The sequence below is a fragment of the Haliotis cracherodii genome, unplaced genomic scaffold (genome assembly GCF_022045235.1).
Source record: "Haliotis cracherodii isolate W230 unplaced genomic scaffold, xgHalCrac1.p SCAF_9, whole genome shotgun sequence".
Taxonomy (NCBI): Eukaryota; Metazoa; Mollusca; class Gastropoda; order Lepetellida; family Haliotidae; genus Haliotis; species Haliotis cracherodii.
Genome location: NW_027266343.1, coordinates 18,664,833 through 18,677,713, shown reverse-complemented (window position 1 = coordinate 18,677,713; position 12,881 = coordinate 18,664,833). Strand labels below are relative to the sequence as shown.

General features: G+C 40.5%; 1 protein-coding gene across 1 annotated transcript; it reads right to left on the bottom strand.

Annotated features, from left to right (window-relative positions):
• Window positions 1–1,898: 1,898 nt before the first annotated feature.
• LOC139452443 (uncharacterized) lies at window positions 1,899–11,795 on the bottom strand. The gene is made up of 4 exons (XM_071233919.1): window positions 11,402–11,795; window positions 8,391–9,947; window positions 4,716–5,276; window positions 1,899–2,841 (listed from the first exon to the last, which is right to left on the bottom strand). The coding sequence occupies exons 1-4, from the start codon at window positions 11,487–11,489 to the stop codon at window positions 2,576–2,578; spliced, it is 2,472 nt and encodes an 823-aa protein (XP_071090020.1). The 5' UTR covers window positions 11,490–11,795; the 3' UTR covers window positions 1,899–2,575.
• Between the last annotated feature and the right edge of the window lie 1,086 nt (window positions 11,796–12,881).

Genomic DNA, 12,881 nt, shown 5'->3' with positions numbered 1-12,881 from the left:
ATCCGCAAGGTGTGCGCGTTAAGATGATATATTTTCCTTTGTCTTTGGAAAACCGGATCTTTAATGGGCAAAGAAAGATACGCATTTGGACGTCTTGTTGTCACCCATTAGAAGAAAACATGCTGATATACAGGTGTAGAAAACACACGTATACAGGGCATAACACGACGTGTGCAAATACCCCTGTACGGCGAACGTCCGTAAACACGGCTTTATGCTGGGGTTCCCGACCGATGTGTTAAAGCTAATGAATTTATGGAAGGCGGTCCGTATTTTTTCTGAGTTTAGAAAGAATAGGCTTCACACATTTTATCCATGAAGGAATCCGACCTGGGATTACAACGTGAATAGGCAACGTTTTAACCACGAACATCTCATAAATGAAAGCTATAATTGTCCTGTTTCATTCAACATTCCGTTACAGAAATTACATAAATGGGTTAATAATGTATTGTTGAAAAAAATACTTTAATTGATTTTATTTGTTAATCATTTTGATGCAATATCGACCGTCGTAACGTGGCCGAGTGAGTCTGCTCTTTCACTCCTTTAGCAATCAATTAGGTATAGTTTGTTTGTTGTTTAACACCGCACTCAGCAATATTCCAGCTATATGACGTCGGTCTGTGAATAATCGAGTCTGGACCAGACAATCCAGTCATTGATGTGATGAGCATCGATCCACGCAATTGGGAGACGATGACATCCACAACCAAGTCAGCGAACCTGACCACCCGATCCCGTTAGTCGCCTCTTACGACAAACATAGTCGCCTTTTACGGCAAGCAAAGGTTGCTGAAGACCTATTCTACCCCGGATCTTCACGGGTCTACACAGTTGGTGTGATGAGTGAGTGAGTATGGATTTTACGCCGCTTTTAGCAATATTCAAGCAATATCACGGCGGGGGACACCAGAAATGGGCTTCACACATTGTACGTCTGTCGGGAATCGTACCCGGGTCTTCGGCGTGACGAGCAAACGCTTTAACCACTAGGCTACCGGACCGCCCCTGGTATGATGAACTGATATACTGATTAATAATGGTGTTTATACATAATGTGATGATCATATGATTTAGTGATCCCAAAGCAAATGTCAGTTATTTACCCGACTCATCATTCGTTTTTTGCTTTCAAAATCTAACTTGACTTAATGAAAAAGGCAAGTATAAGGAAATCTGGCCTCCCACAAACTCGAAATCTTCCTTCATATTTCACGCTAGCCCGAGAATGAGCAGTCACGTGACCTGTAGACATTGAAGATTAAGTAACCACAGACAAGGTATATTACATGTGGAAAACTGAGTATTTAATTGATTTCTTAAGTGAATGATCACTTTTATTGTCAACTGTTCTCTTTTATGATCACACGCTGTGGAATATCTAACAACTGTAAACAATGCCGTTATTAAACTTGTATTCACTGAGGGAGGTTATCATTCCTTATTCTACCATGACAATACTCCGTCGGGATTCCAGGTTTGAATCCTCAGCGAGGGGAGTAAATGGAAAGGGGTCCAGGTTTGGTGGCTTGGTTGGTGATGTGTCAATGTAACCCGATTGAGTGGATCGGTGAGGATTCCGGGTAAAAGAATATAGGTCCCAACAAACAATGCTTGTCTATGCCAACTATATGATGGCGGTATATAAATAATCGAGTCTGGACCAGACGATCCAGGGATTAACATCGATCAACGCAAACTGGGATACGATGACATGCATCAACCAAGTCACCGAGCCTGACCACCCGATCCCTTTAGTCGCCTCTTAACACAAGCACAGTCGCCTCCCGAGTTTTCCTCTTCAGCAATATCCCTTACTGTAAATAATTGCAGTAGGAGAGCCATACATTCACGAACAGACTACAGTTAAAAAAATATGAATGTGCTTTTATTAAACTTCATTATTTATATGAATTCTCATTTGTTATGCGGATTAGAAAAAGATACCATAGAGAAAATATTTACAGCTTTTACCATGAGAAGGCCACGAAACTTTGACAGCTTTAACCATGTGATGTTCAGATCATGGCAGCGTTAGCCGTTGGATTGATTGATTAATTGATTGTTGTTTAACGCCGCACTCAGCAATTTCCAGCTATATGACGGCGGTCCGTAAATAATCGAGTTTGGACAGGCCAATCCAGTGATTGACATCACGAGCATCGATCTACACAATTGGGATATGATGACATGCATCAACCAAGTCAGCGAGCCTGACCAGCCGATCCCGTTAGTCGCCTTTAAGGGCAAGCACGGGTTGCTGAAGACCTGTTCTACCCCGGATCTTCACGGGTCGTTAACCCTGGGAACTTTTAGGACATTATGGGATATTTCACCTTTAGAATCTCATGGAATCCTGAAAACTACAACCATGAGATGATCTGGAGATTACGAGATATTTAAATCTCGGAAATTCACGGAATCTCAGGATATTGACAGCTTCAGCCATACTAGGAATGTTGAATAAAAAATACATGCTCTATCGTTGTGATCCATATTCGAACCACTTTATACATATATTTCAGGCCTCTCGTTTCCCCATACGGACATTTTCTGGTTTGTCTCATTGAATTTATTCCAAATATTGCTCAATGGATTCTGCGTGAGCTGTGAGGTCACATTTTCTTAACAATTCACATAGCCTTTGCTGAGTCGCTTTGTTCCCTTGGGTTAACTTCCACTGGTTAAGCATACTGAAAGCTTGATTCCTCAGATCGTCCCTCTGATTATGTTTGATAGCGTCCAGCTTGTGTGCCTCAAGTCCAAGCTGCAGTCCAAATGTATACCAATCATTTCCAAGCCTCCCAGCAAGATCATTAAGGATAATTCCCGGAACAGCTAGAAAGATACAGTAAAATATGTTCATTGTCTGATAAATTGGTAATGTATGAAGATCATCAAGGTATCTTGTTTCAACATTGTTTTGTTTGGTTTAACGCCACACTCAGCAATATTCCAGCTATGTGAAGGCGGTGTGAAATCCAGTGATTGATGTCATGAGCATCGATCCACGCAAGTGGAATACGATAGCATGCATCAACCAAGTCAGCGAACCCGACCACTCGATCCCGTTAGTCGCCTCATACGACAAGCATAGTCGCCTTTCATGACAAGCATTGGTTGCTGAAGACCAATTCTACCACGGATCTTCACGGTACAATTTCATATTCTGGGGGTTGGTGTGGTGGTTGGGTCTACTGGGACGTTCTTGATAACGTGAAAATAAAAGAGACATACACTTTTCATAATACCCGTGAAGATCCTGGGTTACAGGCAACTATGAGGATCGGGTGGTCAAACTCGCTGAATTGGTTAAATGCATGTCATCGTATCCCACTTGCGTAGGACCCGTGACAATCCGGTCTTCGGCCACCAATGCCTACCGTAAAAGGCGACTAACGGGATCGGCTGGTCGGGCTCGCTGACTTGGTTGATGAATGTCATCGTATTCCAATTCCGTGGATCGATGCTCATGATGTCAATCACTGAACTGTCTGCTCCAGACTCAAGTATTTACAGACGCCGTCATATAGCTGGAACAATGCTGAGTGCGGCGTTAAACAACAAACAAACAAAACATTTTTTATAATGGTATAACTCTCTGCTAAACACAGAGTCCATTGTACGATTCCGACAATTTCATAAACATGTGTTAAGAATCACTATTAAAACACGGATCATAGCAGGTGTTCTTGATAAGGCCGGTATACCTTGCCAAACCGGTATTACCAGTCACAAAGACATTGAGACAGTTGTTCACCTGAAAAACACTGGTATGTGAAAATAGGGAACTGCATCAGACATTTTTGTTGTCGATGATGCGGCGACTTTTGAAAGGTCATCTTTTAGAACTTTTGTAAAGTTTTACCAAGGCCTTACATGCTGTAACACTTATAAAACAACTTTTGAGCAAGACTAGTTTGACGCTCTTGAAATCTTCGCAAAATGACCATGCTGGATTGCACATCAAGAAATGTGAAATGTTGACACCAAAGACTGTAGCTGCTGGACGTTGGCTCGACATGAAGGGAAAGTTCATACAGCCTTGTAGCTCGTCTTTTGTCACTCCGAATCTTTATGCATAGGTCAAAATATGAAACAGATTAGGCGGTTTCACTGGTCACTTTTAGTTCTAGCTCAGGTGGGTAAAAAGCGACTATGCTTGTCGTAAGAGGCGACTAACGGGCTCGGGTGGTCAGGCTCGCTGACTTGGTTGATGCATGTCATCGTATCCCAATTGCATGGATCGATGCTCATAATATAAATCACTGGATTGTCAGGTCCAGACTCGATTATTTACAGACCGCTGTCATATAGCTGGAATATTGCTGAGTGCGGCGTTAAACAACCAACCAATCAACCAACCAAACAACTCTTTTATTTCTAGCTCAGGTGGGTAAAAAGCGACTATGCTTGTCGTAAGATTCGACTAACGGGCTCGGTGACTTGGTTGATGCATGTCATCGTATCCCATTTGTGTGGATCGATGCTAATGATATAAATCACTGGATTGTCTGGCCCAGACTCGATTATTTACAGAGCGCCGTCATATAGCCGGAATATTGCTGAGTGCGGCTTTAAGCAACGAAAATAACAAAGCCTTTCCGGTTCTCCGGAAGGCCATTCGTGGGGTGGCCCTGCCGTGGTATTTCTGGAATATCACTACACACAACGTAAAGCCACACATTATGCACAACATATATCATACATACCATCGGTTGGATCGTGTAGTAATGACGGCCAGGATGATGAAGACGGTATGGCGCCGCGCATATCATTACCTTGATGACGTACCAATTGCGACGTGCATGGTAGGTGGTTGAGGTCACCGGGCAAGGACAATGGCGCGTCAGGAGGCTGTGATGGAAAACGTTCGTACACAGATGTACTATAGCTAGTAACTCTTTCAAAATACCCCGTTTGTGCAGTATTGCCACCATTGTCCCTCTGAATCGGAAAGGTAATTGGCCGAGCTTTTTGATGAACTGATGACATTTCAGAGTTTTGTGATTCACGAACTGATTGTTGGTTCTCATTCTGCGGACACTTTGGGAATGTCCAGGGATTGCCTGGAGTTTTAAATGTTGCAGTTTCTGCTCTCGGCGTTGGAATAGACATTAAGTCTGTCGGTTGGGGTGTAGTGGTCATGGTGCGTTCAGTTGGGTTCTTCAATGTCCCTGTGTGTGATACGATTGATGTCTTTTCCTCCCTTATGCCATGAACTGTTGTTTTCGTGTGCATGGCTTTATGTCTGGAACCATGCATAAGGTCTCCTGAAAACAAGGAAATCATTGAATAATTACACTACGGTGTTGCTGCGAAATGGTACCTATGTACTACTGTACTACTATGTAAGCTAATTGTTCGTTGTTTAACGCCACACTCAGCAATATTCCAGATCTATCATGGACCAAAAAATCCAGTGTTTGATGTTATGAGTCATGATCCCCGTCCTCGGGATGCGATGGTACGCAATGTACCAAATAACCGAACCTGACTACACGATCCATTTCGTCGAATCTTACGACCAGCATAGGTTGTCAGTGACCAAAATAACTACTGGTCGCTAATTTCTACCTAGACTGCACAGAAAGGAATATCATGGACATTTTATATGCAAAGTTCCCAAGGCATTTAATGCCAATATTTTAATTGATAATTTAAATGTGATGCACTTCTAAACGCGATAAAGTGGAGCCTACTGTTTTAGAGGTGAGATGAAATGGGGTTTAACGTCGCGTCTAAGATTATTGCACTATTATAGCGACGTGCATGCACGTATATGTGTGTGTGTGTGTGTGTGTGTGTGTGTGTGTGTGTGTGTGTGTCTGTGTCTCTGTGTGTGTGGTTGCTTGTACCAATCCGGACTAATGCCGATTTTATAGTGCTTGCCCACTGAGATACCAGGATAACTGCGGCATGGTATCCTAGTATACTGACACCGAGCCGACTAGTCCTTGTTTTAGCCCCTTAATGTCGCAAGGTGACAACGAGTACCATCTTTTAATGACTTCCGATATGACGCGGCCGGTGATCGAACCCTGGACCTTCCGTTATCCGGGCGAACGCTCTACCAATAGACCATGGAAGCGGTCTACTGTTTTTGAACAAAGCAATAGTGTGAAATCTTGCCCCCATCGTGTGTTAACATTAATTTGACCATACTGGTGTCAGTTAATGTCTAAACATTATTGAGAAATTGAGAAATACTTCCCTCCCCTCCCCTCCCCTCGACAAATACAATAACTTATCAGCCACAAATATGTAGCTGAAAAGATAGCTTGTTACCATAAAAAAAATCCCAGCCCCTACCTCCACCCCGAATATAACTATGAAATGGTCGTTTCCTAACAACTTGATATGACACCTACCCGTGAAGATACGGGGTAGAATATGTCTTCAGCAACCCAAACTTGCCGTAATAGGCGACTATGCTTGTCGTAAGAGGCGACTAACGGGATCGGGTGGTCTGACTCGCTGACTTGGCTGATGCATGTCATCGATCTCAATTGCGTAGATCGATGCTTATGATGTCAATCACAGGATTGTCTTGTCAAGACTCGATTATTTACAGACAACAAACAAATAACATGACACCGTTTATGGCAACTAAAGACACCTAACGAATTTGCTATACCAAAACGTTTTCACTGGCTGGTGTGTTTTTCGCAGGGGTCAAAGGGAGACTACTCTTTAAATCTTTGAGTTTGTTTGTTTGTTGTTAAACGACGCACTCAGCAATGTCCCAGCTATATGACGGCGGTCGGTAAATAATCGAGTCTGGACCAGATAATCCAGTGATTGTTATCATGAGCATCGATCCACGTAATTGTGATCGATGACATGCATCAACCAAGTCAGCGTGCCTGACCACCCGATCCCGTTAGTCGTCTCGTACGACAAGCATAGTCACCTTTTATGGCAAGCATGAGATGCTGAAGACCTATTCTACCCCGGATCTTCACGGGTCGTTAACCCTTGGAACGTTCAGTAGATTATGGGACAATCCAGTGAATGATATCATGAGCATCGATCCGCGCAATCGAGATCGCTGACATGCATCAACCAAGTCCGCGTACCTGACTTGGTTGATGCATGTCATCAATCTCAATCTTAGAGGCCAAACCTTGTTGAAATGTTTAACTATAATCTTTATCAATACAGTCACGAACGTATTGTTTTCAAAATTAATGTCCATGCACATCACAATTATTGATATGAAAACACAAAACAGTGTCGAATAATGAATTTCTGTACCAGCATTTGCATGTGAAATATGTGATGGCTACTACTGACGGTATATGGTCTCACATTAGGTCAGTACCAACCATCTTGGATTTGTACTGAAGGTATACGGGCTCATATGGGGTTATAAGTTCTTCTTTCTGATTGGTCAATCTCACTTTGAAATTAACCAAATATAAGGTTTTGCATATGTAGCTGAAAGGATAGCTTTTCCCCATACAAAATCTCAGCCCCGACACCACCGCCGAATATATATATATCAAATTGTCGGTCCCTGAACACTTGACATGACATGGTGGAAGCTATTCAGGTAATATGACAAAGTGGAAGCTATTCAATTGCATTGTATTTGAAAACTATTATCTTTGTTTTAAAGAAACTCTGATATCCTTCAACTCATCACAGATTGGACATAATGATAAGCATTCCATATTTCTGAAAACCAAGTGCTATAACTCTGTGATTTAAGAATTTCGAATTCGATTCCTATTTTATTTCAGAAAGGTTTACGTTTACCAGCTAATGATGGGAAATAGTCATGGAATGACGTCATTTAAACTCCATCAAATAAGAGACCCGTGAAGATCCGGGGTAGAATAGGTCTTCAGCAACCCATGCTAGCCGTAAAAGGCGACTCTATGCTTGTAGTTCAAGGCGACTGACGGGATCGGGTGGTCAGGCTCGCTGACTTGGTCGATGCATGTCATCGTATCCCAATTGTGTGGATCAATGCTCATGATATCAATCACTGGGTTGTCTGGTCCAGACGCGATTATTTACAGAACGCCGTCATATAGCTGAAATATTGCTGAGTGCGGCGTTAAGCAAACAAACACACACACATTAAATAAGACTTTTAAAAGAATTGTTTCTCTTTTGCCGTACGCAGCAAATACAGGTAATATGACGGTAGTCTGTAGCTAGTCATGTCCCGGGTAGACAAACCAGTGATTGATATTGGATGCAACTTCACGGATCAACGCCATCGGAGTACGACATTCAATCACAGTCTGTTCCTTTTACTCGCCTTTTACCAACTGCATAGGTTGCAATGAAAGAAATAAAAAAAATACCTGCCTAAATACTATTGCACCGATTTTGATAGAAACAAGGGGAAAACTAATAGATACAGGCATACATACCAGACTGGGCCTGACTTTGATCAGTAACATCCATCAGTACTTCCATTTCACCATCTCTAGTGTCCACCATCGAATCAATGTTTGATACTGTCTCATTTTTCAAAGGATATGTGAATGATAACTCACATTCGTGCTTAAGTCCAGCTGCATTCAATGTTAAGGACGGATCAAGTGTAATGCCATCATAAACAACACCTACTGTTTCCAAGTGTTTGTTTAAAAGACCGCTGAGAAACTGCTGTAGATGATGAATGGTGAAGGTATGACTGTCATCAATAATACATGTCTTGGCATTTTCAGGGGTCTTCACAAACAAACGTATACGGTGAGAATGAACTACAACTTCTATTTCCTCGTCACTTGTTAAGTCCCTGACGGTTGCACTGCCACCCAAAACAGATCCATTTCTGTACAACTGAAGAAAGAATGGATCAATGTCCATTCGAACTGCAAGTTTACTTTTTAGGTCTTCGAGTGTTTCTGGTTTGAAAGCTGTTACTTTATGACTGGTAGTTTCGCCGCTGTTACTCGTATGTATAAATGTCACTTCCCGTGGTGTCCTCATTTCAACAAAAAACAATCCTTTTGGTCTTGCTTTTAGCAGATCTGAAACCTTTCTCAAATCTGTCAAATTCCTTTCACCAAGTGAGTGCTTCATACCCACGGCAGGTTTGTGAATGATCTTCGAAATAGATTGCTTTAGACATTCAATCGTATCATCCTTGTTGATAATTGTCCTATAAGGTCGTTCATCAAACTTAAAGTTCACGAGTATGGTGTCTGAACGAGTAGAAAATAGAGTCAAATCATATGGTTCACTTTTGTCCATGATAATATTCCTTCCGCCAATCTGTCCTATTAATGTGTCTCCTTGGAGAACATCTCCAGAATCACTAAACTGAAACGTGACTCCTCTATGATAAAGGCCCTCGAACTCTATTTTCAGCTTAGATCTTAATAGGTTGATGGTGTCACTTTTGAAACAGTTAACATACAAGATCTCTTCCCGCTTTTCTTCAAGAAATCTATGGATGCGTAACTCTAACTGTTCGTCAAGAAACAAATTCAATCTATCGAACTGAAGCAGAGCAAGTTCGCCGAACACTCCAGTTTTCAGGACTTTGCAAGTTGTTTTCTCATCGCCTTGTATATACAATGCGTCAACACGACGCCCGGTTTCATCATAATGTATGCCAAATAAGTCCGAAATATTTTCATTCTGTTTCATACTAATGCATACAGGCCTAGGATACTGGTCACTGCCAGATATTACCATAAATACAACTTGTAGTTCTTGCAGCTGGTCATCGGAAACGACTATGGCAATCTTTTTGTTTTGAAACTCTCTGATAAATGTGTTACCGGGACAAATACGACTTTGTTGTCCTAAATGACTCTTGATGCCATCTTCTATACCTGTACAGCGAATGAGATCTCCTTTGACATACGCATTGCTCTGTGTTCTCATATCGAATACTGTAAGCTTGACAATGGTAAAATCATCAGGAACACTTCCGTGACCTGAATCGATGCTTTGTCTGTATGTGTTGCTTTTAACTGAAAATACAATATTCAATGAAAAATACTTTATTATATGTGTAGTATAAACTGCAATTATCATCAAAGTAAACATATTAATAATTACACATTATAAACAGAAAATATAGCCATCTTCAGGTATAATGCACTTTTGATAATGAAAGGTCCGATCCCAGCAAATACAGGGATATTTTTTTAATATTAGGGCAAAGCTGTTTACTTTTATTGCAGAAAGGCGTCTTAGAGTTTGGTTGGGTGTGAATCTTCTATCTGAATGTCAGGCTGGTTTTCGCAAAAACTATTCAACGGTTGGCAATTTATTTATATTGCAAGCTTTATGTTCCAAATATTTATGTAAACTTAGGGGTCGTTTTTTGTGCGTTTGTAGATCCAAAGAAAGCTTACTATTATGTAGAAAATAAAATATGTTTATTTCTCACCAATGGGAAATAGTTTTTAGATCTAAAAGATATGTATTCATTAAGAGTGAGTGAGTTAAAAATTAACGTCGCATCAACATTATTTCAGCCAAGTTGATATGTTCACAACTGAGTCATGAATGAAAGGTTATATTTAAAAACAAACTTTATCAAACATATATGGGCATAACCATTTCATTTATACAGTTTTAAACAAGGCTTTAATTAAATCACAATCGGGTAAAACACAGTGCTTCTTAACATCTAGTTGTGTACGCCAAGGGTGCATATTGAGTCCAGTTTTGTTTAGTTTCTTCATTAATGGGCTCGTCACAGAACTATATAATGAATGGCATCATGGTGTGTTTGTTGCACAAGGTAGTATTGATTTAATGTTACTTCTATATGCTTATAATATTATAATATTTTCCACAAATGGCCTATAATATGGTCTCCAGAACAATTAAATGTATTACTTTTTTTCCAACAAATGGGGATTGGAAGTTAATTTGTGAAAAACAAATGTAATTGAAAAAGGGGGTATCATTGCCAAAAAATGAGAAATGAACATATAGTAATTTCCCTTTAAGAATAGTTACTTTTTATAAATATGTACTATAATTATATTACTGTCAATATGGTTATTATTTTCATATTGTTATTAATTTGTTTGGATTTCCCAAGATGTAGGGATACAAATTTATTATTATGCTCGTTCAAACAGAGGTTACAGGATATTTATAGTCAAAACTGGCATGACAGTCTACTTCTTAGCGTTTTCTCTGGCATTACAATTATATGCTAATGAATAATTTGGTTAGAAACATCTCAGTTAACATGATTAAAACCCGGACAATCTTAACATTCACAGGACTTAGATGAAAACCAAACATTATTGATTTTATTGACCTGCACGGTTTTATTGACCCGCAAGGTGACGAGTAACACCTCTTTAACGTTGATGCATACATGAACATAAATTTTTATGTCAATAAAAGTCAGTTGTAAATATAGGTTATTATTTAATCTTATAAACAAATCCACAATACTCACATTGGTGGTCGTCTTGTTCAAGGAGGAGGGGTAAGTTGCCGATTATACCTGGCACATAGCTGCCCTGGTCGTCCACCCGCTCTTCCATTTTCGGCAAAAATGATTTATCAGATATTAGACTTAACACACGTCGACATTACATCCCTTAAAATATGCATCAGTACTTCAGTGAACCCAGAGCGTGGGACTGTTGTACAATGTCGCGCGTCCTTTCATCGAGCGAGTATCTGGGTATCTGGCTCAAGTCACCCTGCCCCAGATACCAAGGAGTGATTAGGTAGATTCCCAGATCGTAGATGTTCATGTGCTTGTCACACGTAGGTTAACCGCTTAACATGTTTCTCTTGTAAAACGTTCCTTGTTGACTGTTACTGCTTTTGAAATTTTTCCTCACTGATTTACTTCCGCGTCAACATTTCAAGGGAGGTAAGTGCTTCAGATTGTTGAATCTGTGTTTTCGCTGGTATTACGCAAGATGCGGGTTCAAATGCCAGCATGACCATACCATGCAAAGCTAAATATTTTGGGGCTTTTGCTGAAAACAACTGTATATGAGTGTCGGTGTCAAAGTTGAAAAGTGTCTTGTTTTTATTTCACTTTTTTTAACTGTCCACCCGTGAAGATGCGTTGTTTTTATTGATGCTATAAAAATCAACTTGTGGCTATCCGTTTTAATTCAAAGAAATCAACATAGGAAGCTGTGAAGTTTCGCAACTTAACAAATATTAAAATTACGAGTGTATACAATATTAATGATACCGAGTCAGCTCATACACGTATACTCAACGACAAAGTAACTTGAACACGTCTTATTTATAATATATTGAGACTATTTAGATACTTATTACTCACAACTACACTCTATGTGGATCGATGCTCATGATGTCAATCACTGGATTGTCGGGTCCGCCGTCATATAGCTGAAACATTGCGGCCTTAAACAACAACAAAAACCTTAAGATGCAGTGCCCTCAAGGTTTAAATGTTCAAATAAGAGTGTTGATTTACTCGCTTCTCCAAATGACGATATGATTGATTAGAACAGGATCAGTTTCTTTTCTCTTTCAATATACATGAGTGACACCTTGGGAATGTAGTACAGTGAGTGAGTGAGTGAGTGAGTATGGTTTTACGCCGCTTTTAGCAATATCCCAGCAATATCACGGCGGGGGACACCAGAAATGGGCTTCACACAATGTACCCATGTCGGGAATCGAACCCGGGTCTTCGGCGTGACAAGCGAACGCTTTAACCACTAGGCTACCCGACCGCCCCTTAGTACAGTGAAACCTCTTTTGATCGGACACTGTTAGTCAGGTAACTCGTTTGAATGGATCAACCGTGGGTAAAATGTTGAATGTATAGATAATATGTCACAAATACGTTTCCAAGCATGATTTTATTGGTAACGGTACTTTCCGGATTAACCTAAAGATCGGGGGTAGAATAGGACTCAGCTACCAATTCTTGCCGTAAGAGG

Coding starts and splice junctions, on each gene's coding strand:
- LOC139452443 (XM_071233919.1), bottom strand. CDS start 11,489: ATGGAAGAGCGGGTGGACGACCAGGGCAGCTATGTGCCAGGTATAATC. Junction 5,277..8,390: donor TCAAAGTCAGGCCCAGTCTG/GTATGTATGCCT, acceptor CCTTGTTTTCAG/GAGACCTTATGCATGGTTCC. Junction 2,842..4,715: donor ACTACACGATCCAACCGATG/GTATGTATGATA, acceptor GTATCTTTCTAG/CTGTTCCGGGAATTATCCTT.